General features: G+C 41.7%; 1 protein-coding gene across 3 annotated transcripts in view; it reads right to left on the bottom strand.

Annotated features, from left to right (window-relative positions):
- Nucleotides 1–26479, bottom strand: part of UTRN (utrophin) — a 521915-nt gene that overhangs the window by 246998 nt on the left and 248438 nt on the right. For all 3 annotated transcript variants that reach the window (XM_061624044.1, XM_061624041.1, XM_061624043.1), the window contains exons 51-52: nt 18426–18580; nt 9503–9692 (exon numbers count right to left, since the gene is read on the bottom strand). In XM_061624044.1, coding sequence (XP_061480028.1) covers nt 9503–9692; nt 18426–18580 — 345 coding nt within the window. The remainder of the gene's footprint in view (nt 1–9502; nt 9693–18425; nt 18581–26479) is intronic.

Genomic DNA, 26479 nt, shown 5'->3' with positions numbered 1-26479 from the left:
GCATTTGGTTCCTGTGAGAAAAAATAAAGTCTTTGAGATCAAGAGCTCCTGGCTGGGTGGACGCACCCAGGGTGAGTATGAACAACTTAATTCTTGACTTTGGGTAAGAGAGGTTTGTCTTGGTGGTGTGCCAATGATGGTAGGTTTGTGGAGCTGGAAATGCGTTTGTTGATAAGGCGGTTCCTGGAATGTTTGGCTTATTACTCAAGACTCTTCCCCCCCATCAGTTTTAAATCCTCTGGGGAGACCCTTTATGGTTACTGAACAGGACCGAGTGAATCAGTGGTTTAATAAGCTTGCATTCTTGCATCTACCACCCTGAGTGAATGAGCAGTTTGTAGAGACCTCAGTTCTCAAACGGCCCTGCATGAATGAGACAGTCTGTTGTGTTCCCTACACTTTTTCCCTTTGTGTGTCCTGTGCAGAGAGGGGGTGTCTCAAGGATGGGAGACCTTGGGGCTCACAACTCGCAGTGACCTTTGGTCTACATGCCAACAGCGGCTGCGAGATGTTGGGGGCGATAAAGCCCTGTTAAACCAACGGAGTCCTGTCCAGTGACTACTTCCTTTCCAGGGATTGAGTGTACAGCTCCTTGGTAAACCCAGGCTTGAGGTTGCCCTGCGCCTGGTATCATTGGCTCTGTGGGGCACTGATAGGGCACAGGGTGTGGGATGAGCAGAAGTTCGCAGGGGAGAACAGGGTGGGGACATGAAGGGGTGCCAAGACGGGGGAGAACTGTGGTTCCACATGGGTCAGACTCAGTTGCCTCACACCTGAACTGAGAAGATGGCACTTCCCGTGACCAGTAGAAGTGGGCTAGGTTTTGTTTCAGAGGGTACCCCATGGCAGGAGCGGCAATGGTTTCCAGATGGAAACAGTGGAGAAGGACCCAGAAAACAAGGCACCAAAAGCGCCTTAAGACCGAGAAGTGGATAGCTCTCTTACATAAACATTGGAATCTCTGGCTTGGCACCCTGCATAGGTGGTTGGTGCTCCAGAAAAATTGGACAAGAGGGTTTCAGCCGCAAAGTGTTGTGGCCCTCCTATCACTCCATTCATATCTATTCTCTGAAACCCTTGCTGTGGCTGTTTTGAGAGGGTCATGTTTATCTCTGGTGCTTCCATCTTTTTGCATCATGTATCTGCACTTGCGTAGGGTTTGTTGCTGTGGAGTGGTCGGGGGTCCAGTCTTACCTAGTTGTCACTGAGCTCCCTGCTATCTGCGATGCAATGAAGGGGTAAACATGGGGACAGGTAATTCAAAGTTTGCATTGCCACTTGAAGAAGGTACCCCAGCTTTTTAAATGTATGAGAATAATGGAATGGCAGCAGTGAAATTTCTTCCACTCTGGCATGCTCATACTAGCAGACCTCAGAGGAAACAACAGTTCCCTCTGGATGGTGTGTTTGACCCAGAGCGCCTAAAGCACCTCCGGAGGAAACAAAATTGATATACAGCCAGTCAACAGAGGAAACTAGAGTTTCCTTGAGTTGGAAAAAGAGTTATGGGGAAACAAAATTCTAATACTGCAGAAACATCAAAAGGAGGTACCCCAGTGTTTTGTACGTACAGAAAATATGTAACAGCAGCTGTTAAGTCTTTACCAATGTGGTTTGCCTATATAAATAGTCAAGGACTTTATTCCTGCAACAGTTAAAACTGTTTTTAAACTGGGAGGACCCTGGGAAATTTCCAAAAGATCTAGAAAATGCTAGTGCTAAACTAGTGTGTCAGTAAAAATTATGTCCTGGTGCAATATTGGCAGTTTGCCCCAGGAAAACTGACTGGTCTTTATCATCACCAATATCATCTTTTAGATGTGACCTGTTAGTCTTGTCTCATCCATATGAATACCAAGGGATGAGGACAGAGGTAGAGTTATTAAAGTAGCAAGAGAGTTAACACCTAAGGATAAGGAATGAAAGGAAGGAAGAGGGAGAAATAGGAGGATAAAATTGCCCAGAATGGGTCGGTATCTCTGGACGTTTTGCATAAACTGCTACTGCTGGTGAGCACAGAAGGACATTAGGCTTCCCCACAAAGACCATCTATTTCTTCGTATGGTTATTTTCTAGCGCTGCTTTCAACAGAGTGTTATGTCTAGATATTTGAGAAGAGCCTTAAGGAAGGGCTCCCCTGCATCTTCTCTGTGTACACAATATGGTGAAGGAACAGTTAAAGTTCTTGGCCTCTATAGCATGAATACATGGCCAGCCAACAAGGAAACCTATGGTTTCCTTTCTTTGGGAGGAGGAAGCACAGATATTCTAATGAGTCCCGTATAATAAATCTTAGGAAGCCACAACAGAGGTTCTTCAAATAGCCGAGGGAAATTAAGAAAGAAAAGCTTTTCTCTAGAGCAGGAAACACCAAGTCCGGGACATTCCCCCCACAGAAGGGTGTACCTGTGTTGCCACATTAGTTAAGAGCAGCCCACGTTCACCACTTCAACATGTGAATGTAAACAACAGGTGCTTGGCAAGAGAAACATTTCTGAGGTGCTTTGTCTTAGAAAGGCATGCTTCTTTTTCCTAATGCTGTTTTGCCATGAAAAAGGGAGGGTGCACATTTCATGGCTCAGAACAGCATGCTCTCCTTCTATAACATAGTATGGGATCAGCTTGACCCTCTTTGTTTGTTCATACTTTATAACTGTTACATAAAAGTGGCAGTTGTGGGCTGTGAGCTAGCATACAAGGGGTTAAGATAGGGCTGATGCAGCTGCAGAGATGGCTGTGACTGTTCAGACCATGTTTCTTTAACATCCTGGTTTTGATGGTTGTTTTTGCTCCGTGGCCAGTGGCTGACAAAGAGAATTTGGCTAACATTTCAGAATTAGGCCTTATACAAAACAAAGGGAATAATGAACAGTCATGGTCTGCCTCATGTAAAAGAAAGATGCTATGGCAGAACAAATAGCTAGATGTTGGTTTGCTTCCAAATTCACCTTTGTGGCTATACAATATTTAAGGACTTGTGGAATTGCCAAGCTTATAGGGAAGGAAAGCCACCAAAAATTGAGTACTTATTACACCTCCTGTGAACTAGTCTTGTGTGACAAACGTTTATCTGTGTCACATCTTTTATGTCCCTGGGGTGAGTTATTTGGCATTATTGCCAAATGCTTCTTCAGGGTTGCTATTGCTTTGAGCTTTTGGAAATGCTTAAGTAGATGAGCTAGAGAATATTGAAAGACGAAGTTTGTTAGACTTCCCATTCACAGGTTTGAAAATTCCTGCAAATAAGATAAGGGTTTGAACTTACTTTTATCTGGAAGCTGCCTAGAGTTCCAGTTTCGAAAAGGGTGGGGTATAAATAAAGATGATGATGATGATGATGATAATTAATAATAATAATATTTGGACCATGCTCATAAGGAAAAAAAATTAACCAATATTGCTTCCCTTCTCATATGAAGTTATCAAAGGGGGGAGGGGGATTGTTTCATCAAAGACATTCAACCTGTTTCATCAGGCCGGCAAGTTGTAGTATCTGGCAAGCTGCAAGCTGCAATTTCATTTACCTTTAACCTCACACCCTTACAGCCAAAGAAGCAACAACAGTGGTTCCATGCATTCAGCTCAACCCCCTTAAACCCACCGATGATGCACCTTGTTGGTTGCATGACGGTTTGTTTCTTGCCCAATAGTGGTAAAAGAGAATTCACATTCTGCAAAGTGTGGCTGCAATTGTTGTTGTTCCCAAGCTGCTGTCTGGGAAGGTAGATCAAACCATGTGTGTTTTCTCTCTGTCAATCATTACTCACTGGAATTGGGTTGGCTGTCAAAGCAAGTTTATAGCAGCCCACAGGATAGACAGAAAAGGGTAGAGAATCTTCTTACTCTTACTCATTTTTCAGACCTCTTTCTGAAGTGAAGAGACAAATCTATAAAGATGTTTGGAGCAGCTATGTAAAAAGGTAGGGGCAGGGCATTCCAGGCAGGGGGTTGCCAACCCCGCTTGGATATGGATATATTTGCAGAGGATCCCTAGTCAAGCTTTACCAACAGCACAATCTAAACCATATCTACTCAGAAGTAAGTCCTATTGAGTTCAATGGGGCATGGTAAGTGTGTTTAGAATTGCAGCCTTCAGATTGCTCCTATCTAACATCTCCACAACACTAGGCTCCTTTCTTCCTACAATGGCCTTCTGGTGACTGGGCTGGCCTGAGGGCACTTAAACCCTTCTTGACAGAAGCAAGTAGGCTAGATTAAATGTTCTAGAGAGTCAGTGTGGCGTAGTGGTTGCTGATTCATAGGGTCACCATAAGTCATAGTCGACGTGGAGGTACATAACAACAACAACAATCACAATACTAATACTAACAATAACAATCATCATCATCATAAATATATATGGGATGGTTCCAGTAATATGTGAAAAGGCACCTACTGTCATTTCATTAATGTGGTCTAACCACTACCCAAAAGGCCAGGAATTCCACAAGACTCACTGAAAGACCTAAGTTTACAAGTTATAGAGCCACAGGTCTCAAAACAGTAAAAACAAAGGCTCATTAAATCTTAAATGATTCTGAGATTTTTCATGGTTCCACTGAAGATTGAATGGGGATGAACTGCAGTTTCTTTTGCTTGGCCTGTGCTTTTTTGCCTTCATCACAAAACACACATGCTAAGTAGAAATTTCTTTCTTCCTCTCCTGTTCTAATATTTAGATTTACAGAGTATAAAAGGGTGTTTTAATATGTGTGTGTGTACGGATATGAACAGCAATACTAGCATTACTTCTTTCAGAAGCTTCTAGTCTGTAGGTAATCAATATGGTGTCCTCCAGATGTTGAACTACAATTCCTATCACTGACCATTCTGACCAGGGCTGATGGGAGCTGGACTTCAATAACATCCAGAGGGCACCACATTGGCTATCCTAGAAACCTTGTACTTTTTATCAGCCTCCTAGTTAGTTTAGCTATCTTTGGAAATTTGCTTACTAAATCTGAGATATTCTAAAATCTTTCCCCAAAAAGTAAGATTCATAGTATTGTACTTTCTCCCAAGTTTCTTCTGTTACATATTTTTCTGCTCCTTATGCTTCTGAAGACTTTTTAAAAGGAATGTCGTCTCTAACGCATGGCAAGAGCTTTTTGAATAGCCTGCACTAATTCGTTTACTGACCTCTAGTTTCATTTCATTAACATCTGAATATTTAACTGCACTCTCCCAGTCATATCTTTGGAACAGCTTTACTTTAGACCTACAATCATTTTACAGAACTCTCATCACTCCTAACACATTGTTCAGATACTCAACCTTGGTGCTCACCCTCTGGGCTTAGATCAACATTTTCAGTAAAATTCCAGCTTTTCCCCAGACTGTACCTAGTATTTGGCCAGCAATCCTTAACTATTATGTACTTTAAAATGTTGCCTCTAATATATTCAGTATTCTCATTCAACTGGACACCTTTTCCTCATTCTTATTCCCTCTGACTGCTCCGGCACATTCAGGAAATCAGATCAACAATAACCCTTAGGATAACTCTAGTAGAACAGTACAGATTTTAATGTTTTGTTCTCATGTAACTGGAAACCAACATATTTCGAGATATAACATCTGCACAACCTTATGATAAAAAAAAACATAATTCCTACTGGGAGGAAGGATGGGATATAAATCTAATAAATAAATCTCCCTCCTTTTTTTGTTAAAGACACCATGTCCTATTTTTATGAATTTTTCAGCCTGTGAAAATTTGGATGTATGCATGTTTTCCAGTGCTGTGAAGGGCATTTCCTGACACAAAGTACTGTAGGAAATTTTGGAGTGTTCATTTGGGATGTAAACTGAATTTGCTGCCCTGGGCTCCTGGGAGGAATAGCAGGATATAAATTAATAAATAATAAATAAATAAAACTGAAATAACAGGCAGAAAGAGAGATTTAAAGACAGCATTAACTTTGCTAATATTTTCTGCTTAATGAAAATATCCTTTGGCTTATCTTCAAAACCTGGAAATAAAGTGAACCTCTCAAAGCAGATATGGAAGGTATTTCGAGCACGATCAGAGTGCAAGTTGAGTGGCAAACCAGCTACATTAGCCTTGACTTAGACAACAGAACAGAAATAACTATAGTTGATGCATTTCCCTTTGGAAGACATGAAAAATACATTACAAAACTCTTGAGTTTTGAAAATAAATATGACAGTCATGTTTTTCTAGTATTTGTCATAAGGACAGAACAGAATACAGTAAACAATCAGTTGTTTGGGGAAATGCTGTCCCTTATGTGCATAACTGACCATAGATGCACTATAACCAAAATGATTTTTGTAGTACAGAGATTGCATATTGCTCTTGGGAAGGTGCAAGTCTAAATCTAAGAAATAGCTAGAAATAATTCACTAGAAATAAATCACTAGATATAAGTGAGAATCTACAGAAATAACTGCAACCCACCAGCTCAAATATTTCATTTATTCATTGCTCAAAATCAACCCAGAATAAAATTTAAAGTTCTTTGGGTTTATCTTAGTCACAACTATGAAATATGCCTTGCAAAATTTATGATTATTCACTGTAATCTGTTTTTGAATTTGGGAAATTAGAGTTCACATCTTATGCTATGCTTACACTCATTAGTTTGTTACCGGCATTTTTACTAAGAATCATGTGATTAAAGACTGCAAGTTCAATTTTCAACAGAAATGTTTTCCACTGAAGTCATCAACATATGATCAAACCCAATACTAGCAACTGAGATTGCTTTTTGTGTACTCATTTTGTCTTGGCGAGAGCCAATGTGGTGTGGTGGTTAGAGTGTTGGACTACGACCTGGGAGACCAGGATTTGAATCCCCACACAGCCATGAAGCTCACTGGGTGACCTTGGGACAGTCACTGCCTCTCAGCCTAAGAGGAAGGCAATGGTAAACCACCTCTGAATACCGCTCACCATGAAAACCCTATTCATAGGGTCACCATAAATCAGAAACAACTTGAAGGCGGTCCATTTCCATTTTTCTGTCTTTGCACAGGGTGGATGCAAATAATTGTTCTGTATTTGTAACATTTAATGTTTTGTACAGATACAGGAACATAAGAATTGCCTTGCTGCATCAAACTAAAAGTCTATCTAGTCCATCTCTAAACTTGTTCAGGTGATATCCTGCTCCTGGAGAGAAACTGGGAGTGGGCCTCAGAGTAACACACTTCCTCCTCTGCAAATGGAATGAATATAGGGGACTCTACATTTATTTTATTTATTAAAATTATATCCCACACCTTCCTCCTAAGCAGCCCAGGGCAGCAAACATCTTAATTCTAAATACTCTCTGAATGCAGGATCTCCTCGGTTCTTTAATGTAAAAGTTATCTCCAACAGAAGCTAGCCAGGATGGCCATTCCCTGATAAACAGAAGTATATTCATATTGCTTCCAAATATGAAGTCCTGAAGAAGCAGCCCAAGAACAAAGCCTCTTGAAGCAAAAATTATTTGTTCTGAAAAAATGTCCTAGACTAACAAAGATTACATGGCTGACATACTACGCTGCCCCATTTCATTAACTATTCAGTCAGCTGCTTCTGATACTTCCCCTGTTCTTCTGCTAACACAAGGAAGTATTGCTGAATTGTCTGGGGACACAAAATTTGCGGGATAGCTAGTAGTTGTGCATCCATTTTTTTATTGCAATTCCCTTTGCATTTGTCATTAGAGAGCTAGTTAGTTCTGTAGATTAATAATTTTACTAATAAATTCTCACTCACCAACAACAAATCTAACATTGTTGACCATCAAAAGAGTTTGCCCTGAAGTTGGCAATACATTCACATGACTAAACCAATTTATTTGTAGTTCAGGAGAGAATACATTATAGTAGATAATGAAAGGAAATTATTCAAGTAAAAAATGTATTCAAATATTTGGGTAAGATGGAAGTAACTATGAAAGTTTGCATGATGTAAACAGGACAAACAAATGATTTCATAATTGTAAGAACTGTATATTAAATGTTTCCAACAAAACAGAAAACAGTAAAGGAAATTTTCCATGTTTTAACTTTGGTATTCAACTTCTTCGTGAGTTTTAAAAGCCAAGTCTACAGCATCCCCAAAACAGGACATATATTTATCTATGTTTTCCCAAATGTACCATCAAGCAATCACCAAATGCATCAGCTGGAGTAGGAAAGTAAAAACAGCTCTCACTGAACTCCAAGAAGAGAAATGACGTAGGTGAGGTTGGTCCCATTTACTGTCAAGACCTCAGAGCTGAGATCATAAATATATTAAAGATAATACTATATCACCAACTATCTTTAAAGTATATTTGTCCTTGAATAACTTTGAGACAGTTTAGGTAGAAAAGCTGTCCTACAATTTATTTTTAACATTCAAAAGTTTAGAGTCAATTCTTAGCACATTCTAAGTTGCTCATTATTCCTATGCCATCTATTCGCCACATTAGATAAAGGCCAAAATTGCAGCAGCTATGAGGTTAAGTCTCAGTTGGTTGAGGGTGAGGGAGCTCTGGGGCAACAGATAAACAAGAAAATCTATAGATGTTAAATAGTAGCTACATTATAATTATGTATCTTCAAAACAGCCAGAAACAAAACAAAAAAGGCAACTCTGACTAAATAAATACAGACAATGATCAAGAGCAGACTTCACAAAAATGTATATTAGCTTTTTTAGTTTCACTAGTATGAATTCACTTAGACCTCTTTCTGTATCTCAGAAAAAGTACTTTTGAAATGTTCTCTCTGGTTTGTGTTTCATAAAGATTGGTCAGCCTCTCTTCAAAACCTATGTATAAAAGACAGATTGGGCTATGATTTTTCTATAGGAATTAAATGACCAGATATGAGAGAGAACTGTGAGCTCCACATTTAACCAGGAAAAGTAAGCTGTCTCCAAATACTTTCCTTTCTGTCACCAATCATACCTGTTGGGGGCCTTGCTTGCTGGCAAACAACAAGAAAGGAAGACTCCTCATAGCAACTTCCACCAGCAAAGCTTGCTTATTGATCCCTTCCTATTTGACAATGAAAAGAAGTGGGGGAGCATGAAGCAGAGCTTAAGTGGTCCATATAGGAGCTTTGTGTTTCTTAGAAATTATTGCGACAAAAACTGTGTGAGATCCCATGATACACCAATTCTGGATTTACAGCATCCCTACTTAAGCAGCACAGAACTGTTCGTGAGGAGGTCCAATAGGCTAGAGGCTTTGACAAATGCGGTATTGAAACCAATGTAACTTTGAAGTACTGATTTGTTAAACAAGACACATGGCTCACAGAAAAAAGCATTTACTTGGTGGAGTTTTCTTTGGTAAGCACACACAAATTTAACAGCTCATTCTGATCCCATGTCTGTTGTCCTTCCATCACTGTGTGAAGACCTTTATTTTTCAGCAGGCATTGGATCTGCTATTAATTGCATGTTATTGTTGTTTTTATACATTGTAATCTGTATTTAGCATTTTAAACATAAAGGCAAGGCAACTATTTTAATTAAAACACACATGCATTTTCTTACCTCTATCTGTTTTTTTAATTCCCTTCCAGAGGCACTGTTCTGAGCAGCAGGTTCCCGTTGTGATGCATCCGCAAGGACATTCACTGTAGCTTCTGCTTCTTGTATCCACTTGAGAAAACTTTCAAGGTCTTTGAGCAAGGCATGCACTGCCTTCAGTTCAGCCTCCAAAACATTCTGCCTATTAGAAGTTCTGTTAAACAGAAGAGAGAGAAAACGACCTCAGAGAAATTACAAAAAGTAATCATAAAATGTAAGACATAAAAGTTGGTATGCATTTGTTTTATATATTATACCACAGGTTCCAGAGATTCAATCCATATTCATCTACTTGTAAAATGCAATACATTTATGAAAATTATTCAGTATGGTCAGTATTCCTCTTCTTGCCAAACTAGACTGCAATGATGCAAGTGTGAGTAACTTAAGTACACTCTTCCAGGAGATTATAAGGAAGCAAGCAAATAACTTTTCACAATGAAAGTGTACAAACCACAATGCCATTAAAAAGTGGCACAGATGTTCTTTATTTTCTCACTTTTTTGGGAGACTGTAACTATTCTTAAAGGAGAAGGAATAATTTATTTCAGAGTTTCTTTTGTATTACACTTGTCTTCTACAGTATTATTTACCTCAATAATCCTTAAATATCTGCTAAAAGACTTCTGACTTTGATGGGCTTTCACCTTTCCTAACTTAGACAAATTCATGCAAGATGATCAACTCAGATAATTTAAATTTGTAGATTGTTTTAGTAATAATCTTTTGCTATGTAAGCAAGAGCCAAATCTGTAAAAGAAATTCCTGCTAGGAATCTATAGCAAGCAAGTGGCAAATTGCAGAATTACAGTACCAAAAGCATCCTATCCAAATATCTACTTCAAACGTTACCTCTTTGAAGAATAAAATCTTGATGATTGCCAGTGCAATGGTTGATTTTGGGATGTGTTCATTTTTAGAAACACATAAAGATGAAGAGATCACACTTTAAAATAGATGGTTAAAATCATTTTTCTTTTTTTAAGGCAGCTGCCACTTTGTTCATATTTGATGGATAAATGCATGGGACTTAGCACTTTTAGACATAACAATCTTGGATTTTTGCCCTTCAGTTTTGAGCCAACTCAAAATAGTACAGTTGTATAAGCAAGAACAATGCCATCCTATATCATTTAATATCCAGTGGTACTGCAGAGGATTTATTGTGTGCAGCTATCAACACCAATATCTACACATTTCTACAGATTAAATTTTACAGTGGAGTACTGTAATGAAATGGTAGTTACTTCCCATAAGACCTTTTCTGCATGTAGAAAAAAATGTATATCCAGATTTCCCAACAAAGTATCTCAATATAATCACTATTCTGCAGTAAGACATTTTCTTGTGACTCCTAATACTCAATATGTGAGGCCACCACGTAAGGTGAACTGGGACCTGTCCCAGTACAGCACATACCTATTTATTTATTTATGAAAGTATTTATATATCACGTACTCACATAAAATGTCAAGGATGTACACAACATAAAATACTGTAAAACAATACAAAATAATCACAGGAATGACTGGCTCATCTAAAAAAGGAAATTAAACTACTGAATAGTCCTGTCAGCATAAAATAAATCTTCAAGAGATGTCTGAAAGTTAACAGTGAGGATGCCTGCCAAATCTTTGTTGGATAGGTATTCGACAGCATGAGACCTGAGACACTAAATGTCTGACTTCTAGTTGAGGCCAGTCAGGCTTCTGAGACACAGGGGACAACTAACAATGCTCCTTCAGATGATCTCCTATGTAAAACCATCTGTAGTCTTTCTTGTTTTCTATCCCATTGCACCATGGTTTATCAAACTAGAGAAAAACTATGTGCTTGCACAGTCCCTCCTCATTCCCCCCTTCCTATGTCTTACACACCTTAATTCAATACATCCAGAGTGTCTTAAACCATAGTTTCCCGTGTTGTCCAAACTGAGAAATTGTGGTTTAAAGAATTCCTAGGAACTATGTGATCAGGATTAAGCCATGATTTTATAAACTGGTTTGCAGGGAACACTTAAACCACAGGTGGAACCTGCAGTTTAACAAACCTCAGAAATTTTGAATTAAGGTGTGTGACAGAATGGTAGAGGGATTAAGAGCAAACAAACACAGTCCAAAAAACTGTGATTTCCAGGACCAGGATTGTTACATCTGAAGCAGACCTTCTTGTATTTGCTACCATTTGAAGCCCAAACTAAGGTGGCCTACTTCAAAAACATACCTGTATCAGTCCTGATTTTCAAGGTTAGGTCAAATCTGCATTTTCTATTATAGTTTGTTCATGCTGCCCAGATAATTACAAGACCACAACCATTTGTACAACACAAGAAAGTCTGCTATTAATAACTGCTTGGTCCAGCCTTCTCCAACCTGTTGCCCTCCAGATATTTTGTATTACAACTCTCATCATCACTAACCATTGGCCATGCTGACTAGGGTTAACAGTAGTAGTCCAAAACATCTGGAGGGCGACAGGCTGGAGAAAGATGACTTGGTCCATTATACATGCTTCCCAACTCAGGCAATAAAGCAATTATACCCATTGCAAATTTTGTGGTGTCACATGAGAGCCTTGTCTTGTCACATAAAATAGCTTGAAAATTGCATAGCATGTAGATTTTTAATAGGATTTCATCAATTAAAAAAATCAACTTCCAACAAAAACCACCATTCATTGTTAGAAAGAAAGGCCACCTTGAATATTTTTTCATTCATTATCCAAGCATGCAGGAACCTAAATATTCTAAAAAAATAAACAAGTGTGCAGTTAACAATTACACACACACCAATTATTGACCACCAAAGCTTCACTTGACTAATCTACCTACTAAATCAATTAAAGGTGGCAGTGCTGATTTTACAGGCTCTGTAGTCTATTATTCACAACTCTAGCTGAGCACTGTAAAATAACGTTATGTTTCTTGCATCAGATATAGCTGTCCTGTTCTGCCCTGGATGGACTCTGCACTCATGGAAGTGGACTATGGTTGCAATATCACTTAGCAAGGTGGTACAGCCACATTCGGAAGGGGCAGAATCTGTCAGAACACTGGAAAGAGTTGAAATTGCTGTTGTAACCCATCATTTGGGTGAAGGGTGGATAATAAATGATGATGATGATGATGATTTCATGTAAATACGTTTAAGATTTTGCTGCAGGAAACACTTGCTTTTTGGGCATAGACTAAAGGTGCTGCCAAGACCGCTAAACAAAACCTGACGAAGAACAAAATATCCTATGAACCACATGGTAAGAACAGAAGAGTTGGCTTACTGGATCAGAGAAAAAATCCATCTAGTCCAGAACACTGGCTGGCCAGGTGCACCTAGGAACTCATAGCTAGAGCTTAGTGTGGAAAAAAGTCTTTAGTTTGTCTCCAGGTGGTAGTTAGGAGTACACTGTCTGGGAACATGGAAATTCCATTTTCAGTACTGTAGCATAGTTTAATTAATTTTTCACTGTAAATCCAAATTCTGCTGCCTTTGGTAGGTCACAGTCAATTTAAAGACCATTAGCACCTCAAGAAGATAAAGCAGGGGACCCTATGGAGGGATACTTTCGGTTGAGCTTAGGCAAAATTTGTCTGTTTGACCGCGGGTTGGGGGTGAAGGAAATAGGGAGTTTTTTTGTTATTCCTGTTTCTCTTGCTCTACAATATGCTTGTATCTGTAAGAAATTAATAAAAACTATTTAAAAGAAGATAAAGCAAAACAATTGTCAGGTAACAAGAGGTCCAAACTCATCCATGTTTGAACCAATGATAAAGCTAGTTTCAATCAAATCAATGAAATTTTTTAAAAATAATCATATTACCTATAGCTTTACAGAACTCTAAGGAGTCCAAACACAGTCAGAATAACTTTGGTGATTATCTTAATTGAGGGATGGGTATAGATGAGTGTGCTTGCATGATTGAAACCATTCTTGTTCTAAAGGCCTAATGACCAGGTGACATTTTTTAAAATCCCTTCAGTCTTCCCCCCAAAATTAAAAAAAAAAAAACCAAAGTTGACTTTTTAAAAAATGTCTAGACAAAATTCAGGGAAGGTTGTCTGAGACTAGAGACAATCCATGTTAACTCATTAATTGAGGTTAGAGAGATTCTGATAAATTACCATGGTCTCAGCCCTGAAGTATAAACAATTATTGCCCACTGTATAGCATATCTAATTTATATAAGACGTCAACCTTAAGAAGGCAATCTCTTGGTTTTTAAATGGTCCAAATCAATACAACAAGCAGACACATGTTGAGTCCTTTCATTTTAAAGAAGCTTAAAGAAAATACTGAAATTCTCCATTATTTTCAACAGTCTTTTACTCCTGTATTGCACAATTCTTTGCCTCTCCTTTAGTCACTAATATTTTACATTACATTTTTACATACATTGCATCAGTCACTACTAGCAGACAGGAGTATGATAATGAGGGAGGAAAAAAAGATGAATTTAAAGTATAAATTATTTTAATACATGGGAAAATGACTAGAGTAGTATCCAATGGTGGCTTGGCACTAGAGAATAACATTTCACTCATGTAAGGTGGGGGACCCTATTTTTGCTAATCCCCCCAACAACCTGCATCTCCCTAGGCCAGCGATTCCCAACGTGGGCGGTAGCGCCTCCCTGGGGGGCATTACAGTCTTTCAGGGGTGTGTTGGTGTGACTACAAACTTTAGGGGGGCGTTTGGTTCATTAGGGGGGCATTGACATTTGACGGTCTGATGTGACAGTTGAAGCATTTAAGTTTAATTTTATTTAATACATAAATCATTAATTTTTAAACTGTTTTGTCCCCAGTTAGAATGTATTTAATAGTCTCAATTCATGCAAACACCACTATAAATAGTGTGTGCTCTTTAGTAAAGAAATTCTGAATAGCGGCCAGTGTTATATCAAGGAATGGGGATATTAGCCATGCCCCGGCACTAGGTAATGTTCCAATGCTGTCTTGAGGGATGTTGGAACCAATCACGAGAGAGTGTTTGATAAGCTGGGTGTATTGGTGGAGGGCGCATTCTTCCAACAAATGAGTGCCGTGTGCAAATGGGTGATGCAGACAGTCAGTTATTCACTGGTTTTCTTCAGGAATGGGACACACTCGCTACCCGTTGTTTCTGTGATGTTTAAATGAACTTGTTTAACAAAACAATGCCGGTAAACTGAATGAGTTTGTTGTTAAGTAACACAGTGTATTCTATTGGTTCATACTGTGTGGACTTAATTAGTTTTTGCTTATGTATATTAATAAATCATACTAAGAATTCAATGTGTAATCTAAGTGCAATAAAAAGGCATGATAAAAACTATCAGTAATAATAATTGAAAATACCTTTTATGCATTACTCATATTGTAAGGGAAGAATAGGAAGCATTGGCATATACTTAACCTGAGGGGGGCGTTAGGCACAAAAAGATTTTGCAAAGGGGCGTTGGGTCAAAAAAGGTTGGGTAACACTGCCCTAGGACAATTCTGAGGGTTGGACCCCATGGAACAGTATGGGAGGCAGAGAAAGGGGCTGCAGTAAATAGGAGGGACTGATGAAAATTGGATACTCTTCATTATTATTTATTTTTATTCATTTAAAATATTTCCATGGCATCCTTCATGACAATGCAATATCAGGTCAGGGTACAATAATACAAACTTAAAGTTTAAAACTAAAACATTTTTTGGGGAAAAACAGAACTACACTGCAGTAACTGAGAGGACAAAAACAGCAATAGGACCAACAGCAGCATTAAAAACAAGCTGATTTGGTGGGAACGATAAATGAGACAATTTACAAAGCTCTTTGTGCATTGATTAATTGATGTTTTTATTGTAATACTGTTTTTCCATCTGTATACCACCTTGTGATTTTAGGTGGAAGCGTGGTTTATAAATATTTTAAACAATCAAATAAAAGTATACTGGAAACAAAAATGATGAAAACTAAGAAATGTTCATCATAAATTCATAGGCCCTTTCCTTGAAATCAGGATATAGCAAAATGAATGCACATTTGCTTCCCCTTTGTTATAGCCACCAGTCCATCTGATTCTCTCGAAGTACTGCTTGTAGAGCACAATGTATGGCAGAGGTTACCAACCTTGGGGGCCAGCGGGCACATTTGGAATTTTGAGAGTGCCATGGGTAGAGCCACCTTTCACTGCAGTAACAGCTTTAAGTCTTTGGGGGTAGGTATGTACCAACTTTGCACAGTGTCGGAGGGATTTTGGCCCATTCTTCTTGGCAGATTCGCTCCAGGTTGTTCAGGTTGGTTGGACGTTTTTTGTGGACCGCAATTTTCAGAGAGTGCCACAGATTGTCAATGGGATTGAGATCAGGACTTTGACTGAGGCGCTGTAGGTCATTTACTTTTTTGTTCTTGAGCCACTCCAATGTTGCTTTAGCCTTGTGTTTGGGATCATTGTCCTGCTGAAAAGCAAATTTCCTCCCAAGCTTCAGTTTTTTAGTGGACTGAAGCAGGTTCTCTTGCAGCATTTCCCTGCATTATGTTCCATCCAGTCTTCCTTCATTTTAACAAGATGCCTAGTCTCTGCTGATGAGAAGCATCCCCACAGCATGAGGCTGCCACCACTATACTTCACTGTAGGGTGTGTCTTGAGGCATGGACAGTGTTAGGTTTGCACCACACATAGAGCATTGAGATTTGGCCAAAAAGCTCTATCTTGGTCTCATCTGACCACAAAACCTTTTCCCACATGGCAGCTGGGGCACTCTCATACTTTCTGGCAAACTCCAGATGTGCTTTCAGATTGTACTTTATGAGTAACAGCTTCTTACTTGCCACCCTCCCATACAGGCCAGTGTTATGCAGAGCTCTTGATATGGCTGACTGGTGCACCATTACTACACCCCCAGCCACTGAACTCTGTAGCTCCTTCAAAGGGATTGTTGGCCTCTCTGTGGCTTCTCTCACAAGTCTCCTTCTTGTTGAAGCGCTGATTTTGTACCCTTTTCCTAATCTATGCATTTGTATTACATTATTTCTCACTTTTGTAGAATGCACTTTGGTCTTCATTTTCCTTCAGATCTACCGCCTGACCAACGACCCTTCAACAGTGGGGGTTTTATCATGACAATGTGACAACAACTTTAATGGTTCACAGGAAGAGGCCAATGGTAAGGTAACTGCATCCTAGATAGGGCAGTTTCTTTCATCTGTGTAAACTGGGAGCTTCCACAGCACGCGAGTTGAATACTTATGCAAGCAACATGTTTCAGTTTTTTGTTTCTTACAAACATTTCCTAACATAAAACCAATGTCACCTTGCAATAACTGATTTTGAGTTTCAGTGTTTCAAAATAAAATATCATACAGAACGAAATTACAATGCACCATTTGTAATTCAGTAATATGACAGCATTGGTCAGCGTTCTGACTACTTTTGCAAGGCACTGTATCTGCTTTCACAATGCTATGAAATCATGAGCCTAACTAGGCCTGCCAGGCCTTCCTATTTGGCCCACAAGGCCGTTTCTGCCAAACCATGCCCTCTTGCCCTACACTTGATGCTATATGTTGTCAGGTGTGGGGCAGGTAAAGGCGTGACTCTGCCGAAAGGGCGTCTGCAAGCACTGACCATCAGCTGTTTGTCAGGTCATGCTAAGCCCATTCAAAGTCCAATCTTGCAGAGCATTTTGCAAACCGCTCAGCAACATCCATGTGGGCAGAAAAAGGTCACTTGATGTCATTGTAGTATCTGCTGGTTGACAGATGGGTCAAACCTGGCCTGCAAGGGGTGGGAGAGTACACACCATCACTTCCAATTGCCCCTGCCCCAGAAGATAACGTCTAAAGCTAGGTCAAAAGGAGAGGCAGCAGAGACAGGGACTTTTGCAACCCTGCAAATGCTCAACCCTGTTCAGGGCAAGTAATAGGACGCTTTCTGCATTCTGCTCAATGATGTCAGCATGCTGCCAAATCTTATTAGCTCTGTTGCATTGTGACATCATTCTACAGTACTATATGATCCCAGATTAGCTGGAATTGCCCATACAAGGATGACAATGACACTAAAATAAGAACATTACTGTTTATAGATGTCTCAAAAAATGGTGCCAAAGAAGCAGACCACAGGGTGAAACAATGGCACCGAACAACATCTATAACCTCCCCATTCTGATCTACTTTTATCTTTTCGGCGTCAAGTCAAGACTTTCCTTTTCACCCAGGCATTTTAGCATGTGTTTTTAAATTGCTGTTTAAAAATGTGTTTTTAAATTTGTATATTTGTTTTTAATGTTTTCAATTTTTGTAAACAACCCAGAGAGCTTCAGGTATGGGGCGGCATGCATGCATGCATGCATACATACATACATACATACATACATACATACATAACTCTAAAAAGGGAGAACATTAGTCCATCCTACTGTATCTGGGAAACTACGTCACTCAGTTTGGGAGTATATGCCACATAGGCTAGAAAGAGGTGTACCATCTTGATGGAGCTCTCTTCTCAATCAGTACAATCTTATTCACTAGAAGTTCTTGTTAGAGAAGGGGTTAATGGTGAGCCTTCTATTTTTCAAATACTGGCATCTTCCCATGAGTCCATATTTATTTAACCAACATTTCAGAGACTTTAAGAACCTGGGTACACCTGGATCCCAGATGAATACAAGAGTCAAAAAGCTAATCAGTTTCGTTTTGCCAGTGTTGTAGGAAGAGCTCTCCCTTGATTTAGACATACTTAGTAAGAAACCCCCCAATTTAGATCATACAAGGATCTTTGACCTATGAGCTGATTATATTATACTTTTATGCACCTGAATTAATATAATATTGTAAACCGCCCACAGCGCTTTGGCTATGGGGCGGTATATAAATAAATAAATAAATATCTCTGGAGAGCAGAACATTTGTTTGCACATACCTTTGTTTCAGGTTAATCCACGAGGTATTCAAGCAATCCATAATTTCCTTCACTTTTCTTGTGTCATCATCACTGTAGTCTTGAAGAAGTTTGTTTGATAAGTCATTGAACTGACTCATCTTGGTGTCTCCTTTATCTAGATCCTGTATTAACATCTAAGCAACAAATTCACAGTAGTTAACTCCATAAGAAAAGGAATATGAAAACAATGAAAAACTCAGAATAAAATTGAAATCAAAGAATGTTATCTCATACCCTAGCTACATTTTTTAATGAAAGGATCACCAATGTTGTTAAACTACCCAAAATGAAAAATCAGGAAGGAAGGAGGATCTGCTTAATATTCTTAGTAGAAAGGGACAGCCCCATGATGCCCCAGTCTAGGAGAAACCCATTACACTCCAGTATCACTGGGCAGAAGAATCTGGAAGGAGTAAAATGATTTTCACCCACAATGCAAATGAAATTCAGGTTAGTTTATCCCCCAGCCCCCACCAAATGAAGCCTCACTCACCGTGTAACTTATGAGTGGGGCCTAGTTGCAGTCGGAGGCGAAGCTGCTGCCTCCATCTTCTGTAAGGGCAAAGTCGTGCGTCGCATCTATTACGAACGCGCAACATGCAGCGTGAGGGGGTGGGGCTTAAGGGCCTATTTAAGCCCAGCCACCCCTTCCTACCCCCTCTTTGCTCGCACGACACCCACCCCACCCTCCCTTTTTCATGGTGTGCCTAGGGGTCGCTTCAGGGCCGAGTAGGAATTTTTATCCTGCCCACCCTAGTTGGCGGGCAGGTTTTTTGCCTGCTCCACACTATGGGAGTGGGAGGGGATTGGGTTAGGGGGCATTGCGATCAATAGGTGGTTTTGGCTAATTTGGCTAATTTGCATTGGAGGTTAATGCCCTACCGGGCAGATTATTTTAGCACTAGCGCGGGAAGGTGCGGGAAGGGAAATAGGTAAGGACAGCTAGGTGGCCCCCTTAGGCACCTTTGGAGGTGATTGGCGGTTTCGGAGGCCTGTCTGTCAGAGCTTTCCAGCTTGAGGGCAGGATATGGGCTGCCTCTGGGGCCAACTTATCTCATCTACCCAAGGGTTATCCAGCCCCGGGTGGGGATGACGTAGGAAGGCCCCCCTACTCACCTACTAGGTGTGGCCTGGGTAAAGGTAAGCACATGGGCTTGCCCTTCCTCCGGCAGGGGCTGGTCGCCCAAGAGCTGTATGGCAAGATACTTGCTTATAGACAGTTCCCGCACCTAGGTTTTCCTTCTGCAGGTCACTTTAAATTGGGTTTTTGTTTAATGTAATTTAATAAAGTGGCCCTTGTTCAACCCAAGCTGACGTCTCTGTGTTTTATTTCGCCCCTCGACTGCAACTGTAGGGTGAGAGCAGTTTTCCTAGGAGTTCATTCCTTTAGCAAGGACATTCTTACACCGCAGCAGACATGGGATTATTCAACAAAATGCTAAGTCTGTAGAGGCAAAAGTATTTCTTTTGTAATGAACATTCTCCAAGTGTGCTCTGGCAACAACAGTCTGGACACTAGCCAGGATGCAAGTGAGATAGCTGGAGCATGGGGAAAACTAAGGGCAAACAGGGAGGGTCAGAAACAAAACAGACAATGTAGAATCCAGGAAGAAACGTGACAGAACAAGGCTAAGGCAACAAAAATAAAGAGAAAGTTTCAGACAGAGTCAAGGAGACCTGAAGCAGGAGGGTTTGACCAATATTGGTTTCCCAAGATTCAGTACTGGAACCTATGCTCTTTAATTTGTTCATATATGGCCTATAGTTAGGGGTGAGCAGCAAGATGGCCAGTTTTGCTAATGATGCCAAATTAAAGGTGGTAAGAACAAAAAGGGATAATAAGGAGCTCCAAAAGGATCTCTCCAAACTGGATGAATGGGCATTAAAATGGCAAATGAGAGTCGATGTAAGCAAGTGTAAAGTGATGCACACTGGGGCAAAAAACTTTATCACATATACGCTTATACCAGGAGTGGGGAACCTTTTCAGCCCAGTGGGCCAGATCTTTATCTCCCTGAATCTGACAGAATAGGAAGGGGCACTGCCCACCTGTCAATCACCATTTGTCACTGTGACAGCAAGTGACTGACAGGTAAACAGCCCTGCCCACCTGTCAAATCTATCTCCAGGAGATAAAGAACTGCAGAATGTCAGGACTTCAAAGTACCATGCTTCAAAACCAGTCCAGTGGGTTTGGAGGTACTGCCTATCAGCTGATAGGCAGTAACCACAAGCTTGCTGTCCTTTGGGAAGAAAAAAAATGTCCATTTAAAAAAAGCATTGTTTTTTTCCCAAAAGAAGTATTGAGCACAGGGCCTGGAAAGAGCTTTGTGCAAGGCTTCCAAAGCACCCGACAACCACTTCATTGTTGGATGCTTAGGAAGTGCTGCAAAATGGACTTTGTAGGCACCACCAACTGGCACTGCCTCCAAAGCCCCTTTAAGCCAAGTGCTGCAGTTACCTGCACCTCACCTGTCATCGTATATGATGTCAGGTGTAGGGCAGGTGAGCATGGCTTGCACAAAATGGCCTTCTGGGCCAAATGTGAAGGCCTGTTGGTGGGAGTTCTCCACCCCTGGCTTATAGGATCTGAACTGATAATGACTGACCACAGGAAAGCAATCTTGGGGTCACTATGAGTATCTCGACAAAAATGTCAACATGTAACAGCTGTGAAAAAGATTAATTCAAATAAAACTGCAAATATCATAATACAAATCTATGATACAGTTACACTTGAAATACTGTGTACAGTTCTGGTTATCTCACCTCAAAAAGGGTATTTTAGAGCTGGAAAGGGTTCAGGAAAGGGATTGGAGCAATTTCCCTATGAGGAAAGGTTAAACATTTGGGTCTTTTCATTTAGAAAGTAAAACAAATGGCGGGGAACATGATAGAGGTATATAAAATTATGTGTGGTGTGGGCAGGGATATGTTTTTCTCCTCTCATAATACTAGAACCCAGGGTCATCTGAATGTTGGAAGTACACAAAGTGCATAGTTAAAACTATGGAATTCACTATCATAAGATGCAATAATGACCACAAACATGAATGGCTTTAAAAGGGGCTTAGACAAATTCACAGATGATAAGTTATCAATGGCTGCTAGCTATGATGTCTCTGTACTATATCAGAGGTGTTACTTCTCTGAATACCAGTTGCTGAAGAACATGAGTGGGAGAATGCTGCTATGCTCATGCTCTGTTTGCAGGCTTCCCATAGGCATCTGATTGAGCACTGTGAGAAGAGGATACTGCACTAAACCTTTGGGCTGGTCCACCAGGGCTCTTCTTAACCCTCTATCCAGATTCTTTTTGTAGAAGCTGCATGAAGTTACAGATACTGAAATGGCTTAAGGTGAACTTTCATTCCAATGCAGAACAGGGGTATGGAGTTACTCCCAACACTATCTTGGCAAGAGATACTGGGCACCATAGATTATCCCTGCCCTTCATGGTAATTACTTCATCATCAGCCTTTGCCGTACTCTGCAATGAGTAAGGAAGTAGGGCTGATCCTTGTCTCCTAATGCTTCTAGTTCTGTTGGGATATCAGAGAAGTAAAAAATGCTGGAAGTTGATGTGGTGCCTTGTAGAAACCCTACCTCCTGCTTGCTAGGCAGAATCTATTTTAGGGTGAAGGGGCAGAATGCTCATGACTTTCCTGTCAACTTCCTGCCTGCTACCTAAAGGAAGGAACTATAACATGACTAAACTGCTCTTCCCAGCATCAGAGCATCACTAAAACTATACAGCATGCATTCAGCATCAAATGTGTTTTGAACAGAGACGTCCCAGCCCAGAGGGCTTACAACTAAAGGTAAGAAGGACAAAGACAAAGGGCCAGATTTGAAAGACAGTGAGGAACTATAGGTTAATCAATCATTTAAAGAGGTGTGCTGGAACATGTTTGCAAATCAGAACTAAACATTTTCAGATATTTGCTGTCTAGCTTTAAAAAGTGATTACAAAACTATGCTTTTACACATATAATATTACTCACCAGGTACAAATGATATATATATATTACAGATAAACTGTGGCCTAAATTTTATGTCCACATAAACTCATAAATAATATGCAGATACGTCTTCAACAAAAAGAACACGAAGGATGTTTAAATCATTCATTTTCCAAATAACGAAGATATGCAATGCAGATGAACCACTATACATGGTCATATATAATGAGAAAATAAATGAAATATATATCCCCATAATAATAAAAATATTCTTAACCCTTCATTCTCCTTGTAACAATCCTGACATTTATTAGTTGTATATTTATTTACAATTTTAAAGTTCCATTTCTGTAATAATTCCAGGTTTATATTTGTTTCATGCTTCTATCTACTGCTAGAGATACATAAAAGCATGAAACGAACATAAACATAGAATTAGTGACAAAGAAATGCAAGTACGTGCAAAATAGTATAATTTCCCAAAATTTAGAACTGCCCATAGAATGAAAAAGATGCCAAAATTGTGTAGTTTCATTAATAATAAGCATGTTTTTCATCTATCTCATAAGGCTATCAATAGCTACTAACATGATGGCTGTGCACTATACTCCTGTGTCAGAAGAAGTATGCCTCTGAACAGGATGGGCCTTAGGGGTGGGCAAGCTGCATAGATATTCCGCTCCGCTTGCCCGCATGCAGCCCAGATGGGCAGAGCGTAATTGCGGCTAGGGGACTATGCCGCAGCCGCCATCTTTGACACACAGCATGGAGAGGCAGAGCACCAGGGGCTTATTTAAGCCTGCACCGCCCCTTCAATCCTCCTCTTGGTGCACGAAGCAGAGGAGGCTGGACGGAGCAGCACGGGACAGCGTAGCAGTGGCCATTTTGTTTTGGCCTCATGGTCAGCGCCATTTTGTTGGTGCTTTGGAGTAGTGGCAGCCAGGAGAAGACTGCATCTGTGGGGCCTATTCAACCTGGTTTCTGCCCACCCCCCTCATGGCAGATGGGGAGGGCAGCAGTGCAAGAAGGGCTTGAGCTGCTGAAGCTGCGGAGAATAAGGGCGGCCACGTGGGCAGCGCCATTTGCTGGTGCTTCAGAGTGGCAGCGAGTGGGCCTCGTTTGAGAGGTTGGGCTGGTCAGGGGCTTTTTTCGGCTACCCCCATGTAGTCGGGGGAGGGTGGCAGGTGTGTACACAAGTGGCCTAGTCAGCTTATATAAATAAGTAAAGAAATAATAAAGAAATAAATAACAATATGGGTATTAATAGATAAATAAAAATTATTAGTAAAATAGAATTTGAATAAAAGTAAAGCTGATGCCGCCCAAAAAAGGGAATGGGGGGGCAAAAGGGAGAACCAGCCACTGCAAAAACGCCCCCCCATGGCTGGTTCTTCAGATGAAGAGGAGGTGCCTCCATGGGCAGCTATTTTAGCACGCCTGGAGACGCTAGAGAAGCAGAGGATGGGAGCATGTAGTCAGGGCACCATGAACCCCACAACTACCATGGAATCAACAGTCAGACCTAGGGCTTTTGCAGGGTTGCCAGCGGGTCTAAGCACGCCAAGGCTAGGGTGCAGGGCAGCAGTGGTGAGGGTCAGCAGCAAAGTGCTAACCAAAACATTGTTGCCTCAATTTTAGGCTGGCTAGATGCCCTGAAGACCAGTCCTGGTTCAGCCCAGCTTGCGACGGGGGGGGGCAGAGGCTCCCTCCACCCTGACGGAGATGGCTAGAATGGAACGGCCGGAAGATGCACCTGAGGCCAGCTCGAAACCATCATCAGCGGGGGAGGGGAGGGTGGCTGGTGTGATTGGGCCACTGGTGGGAGCAGGTGAGTTGGCAAGGCCTGCTCAGGCAAGTGGGTGGCCAGGTTTGGGGTGGTCTCCAAGGGGACTGTGGGTGGCCAGGTTTGGGGTGGTCTCCAAGGGGACTATGGGCTCCAGGACCAGGGGGGCATTCTCTACTCCCTCCAGGGCGGAAGCAAGTAGCACATCCAAGACAGGGCGGGGCACAGTGGCGACTCCAGGAGGTCTCCAGCCTCCACTTCAGGCAGCTTGCAACCAAGTCTGGCAAAACACGGGAGGGGGACAGGTGACTTCACTGGCTGCATCTCCTATGGGGATGGATCCGCCTGCAGCGCCAGCTGGCGAACGGCTGGCTGCAGCCACAGTTCAGGAAACTGTTGGGGTCAGTCACTGTGGGTGCCATTCCTTTCGACAACATGTCTGTCACCCTGGGTTTCCACCTGCTCCTGGCAACCAAAGACAAAATTTGGCAGGGGAAGTACGTGGATTTGTTTTCCCTACTCTACCGAGAACACTCAAAAAAAGATAGGGAAAAGGATGACGAGAGGGAGCCTGAGAGGCCCAGGCATAGGAAGGTTGATCGGGTGTGGGCCAACTGGCTGCCAGAGTACCCGATCTATGCGGGGGTGGTGATGGAGAGGCAGCCACAGAAGGGGTTGCCTCTGGTAAAATACCTGGATATAATATATAGAGCTTATGTCGAGTTTTCTGGCCTGGCCTGGCCTGGCCTGGCTGTCCTATGATGATGCCTTTCGTATGTGGGCTGCGTGTGATAAGACACTGCCATGGGACAAGAAAGAGCCAGAGTTGTGGCTGCAGTTCATGGCAGCGGCCCGAGCCATGACTGGGGACAGATGTAACAGCGGACACATATTGAGCAGACAGTCGACTGCTACCCTTCCCTCTTTAATGTGGGGCAGGGGATTCAACAACTGCTACTGTGCTGGGAATTTAGTTCCCGGGGGTCTTGTGCTCACAACCTGTGTCGTTTCAAGCACGAGTGTTCCATCAGTGGAGCACCACACTCGTGCACGACCTGCCCAGGGGCAGGCTGTTTAGAGGGGGAGTCAGGGATCAGCAAGGGAGCAGGAAGCAGCCCCCACCCGGAGCTGCTCAGGGAAAAGGGTCCCTCCTCGGTTAAGTAGGAGGTTTTGCAGAACGTGCTTGCTGGTTACCCAGCAGCTGGGGACGCACTTTTTTGTTGCGGGGTTTTTCTTTAGGCTTTTGGATTCCTTATACTGATCCAAGGGCTGCCTTCATGTCCCACAACCTTAAATCTATAGTAGGCATGGAGGCGATTGTCCAACAGAAAATTGAAAAGGAAGTGCAGGCAGGGCAGGTTCTTGGCCCGTTCCAATCACCCCCATCCCAAACCTTAGGGTGTCCCTCTTGGTATTGTTCCCCAGAAGGCAGTGGGAGGATTTAGACTGATTCACCACTTTGTCCTACCCACGAGGGCAGTCAGTGAATGATTTTATACCAGATAGTTTATGTACAGTCCACTACACCTCCCTGGATGCTGCAGTGCTCATAGTGCGGGCTTGTGGTGTAGTAGCACCTATGGAAAAGTGTGACATCAAATCTGCTTTCCGCCTCCTGCCCGCCCACCCTGCAGACTTTGAGCTGCTGGGCTTTGCCTTCTCGGGCAAATTCTATATGGATAGAGCATTGCTTCTGGGCTGCTCGATTTCTTGCACTGTGTTTGAGTGCTACAGCTCCTTTTTGGAGTGGGCAGTCAGGAGGCGAGCGGGTTTGAATGCAGTGGTACACTATTTGGATGACTTTCTGTTTGTGGGTAGGGCAGGCACAGGTGAATGCCAACACCTGATATCACAGTTTGGTGACCTGGCGGGGGAACTGGGTGTTCCCTTAGCCGCTAAAAGATGGAGGGTCCAGCCCCTGTTCTGACATTCCTGGGTATTGAGATCAATTGTTGTAGGCTGCCCATGGATAAGCTTGAACTCCTCCAACTTAAGATTAGGGAGGTTGCAGAAGCCAAGAAAGTATTTCTTTCCATCCTCCAGGAGCTGGCTGGACACCTGAACTTTGAGTGCAGGGTTGTCGCACCAGGTTGGGCATTTTTGCAAAGGGTTTATGATGCCATGGTGGGGCTTTTATGGCCCCTCCATAGGTTCAGGGTGACGGATGCATTAAATGCCGACCTGGCGGTGTGGTCCTCTTTCCTGCAGGATTTCAATGGAATATCCTTTTGGAGGCAGGACCGGCTCCTGGAGGCAGGACCGGCTCCTGGAGGCAGAGTTACAAGTCC

Source organism: Rhineura floridana, chromosome 4 (genome assembly GCF_030035675.1).
Source record: "Rhineura floridana isolate rRhiFlo1 chromosome 4, rRhiFlo1.hap2, whole genome shotgun sequence".
NCBI classification, from domain to species: Eukaryota; Metazoa; Chordata; class Lepidosauria; order Squamata; family Rhineuridae; genus Rhineura; species Rhineura floridana.
The sequence above is the reverse complement of the archived record's forward strand: the minus strand, read 5'-3'. Positions and strand labels throughout refer to the sequence as shown.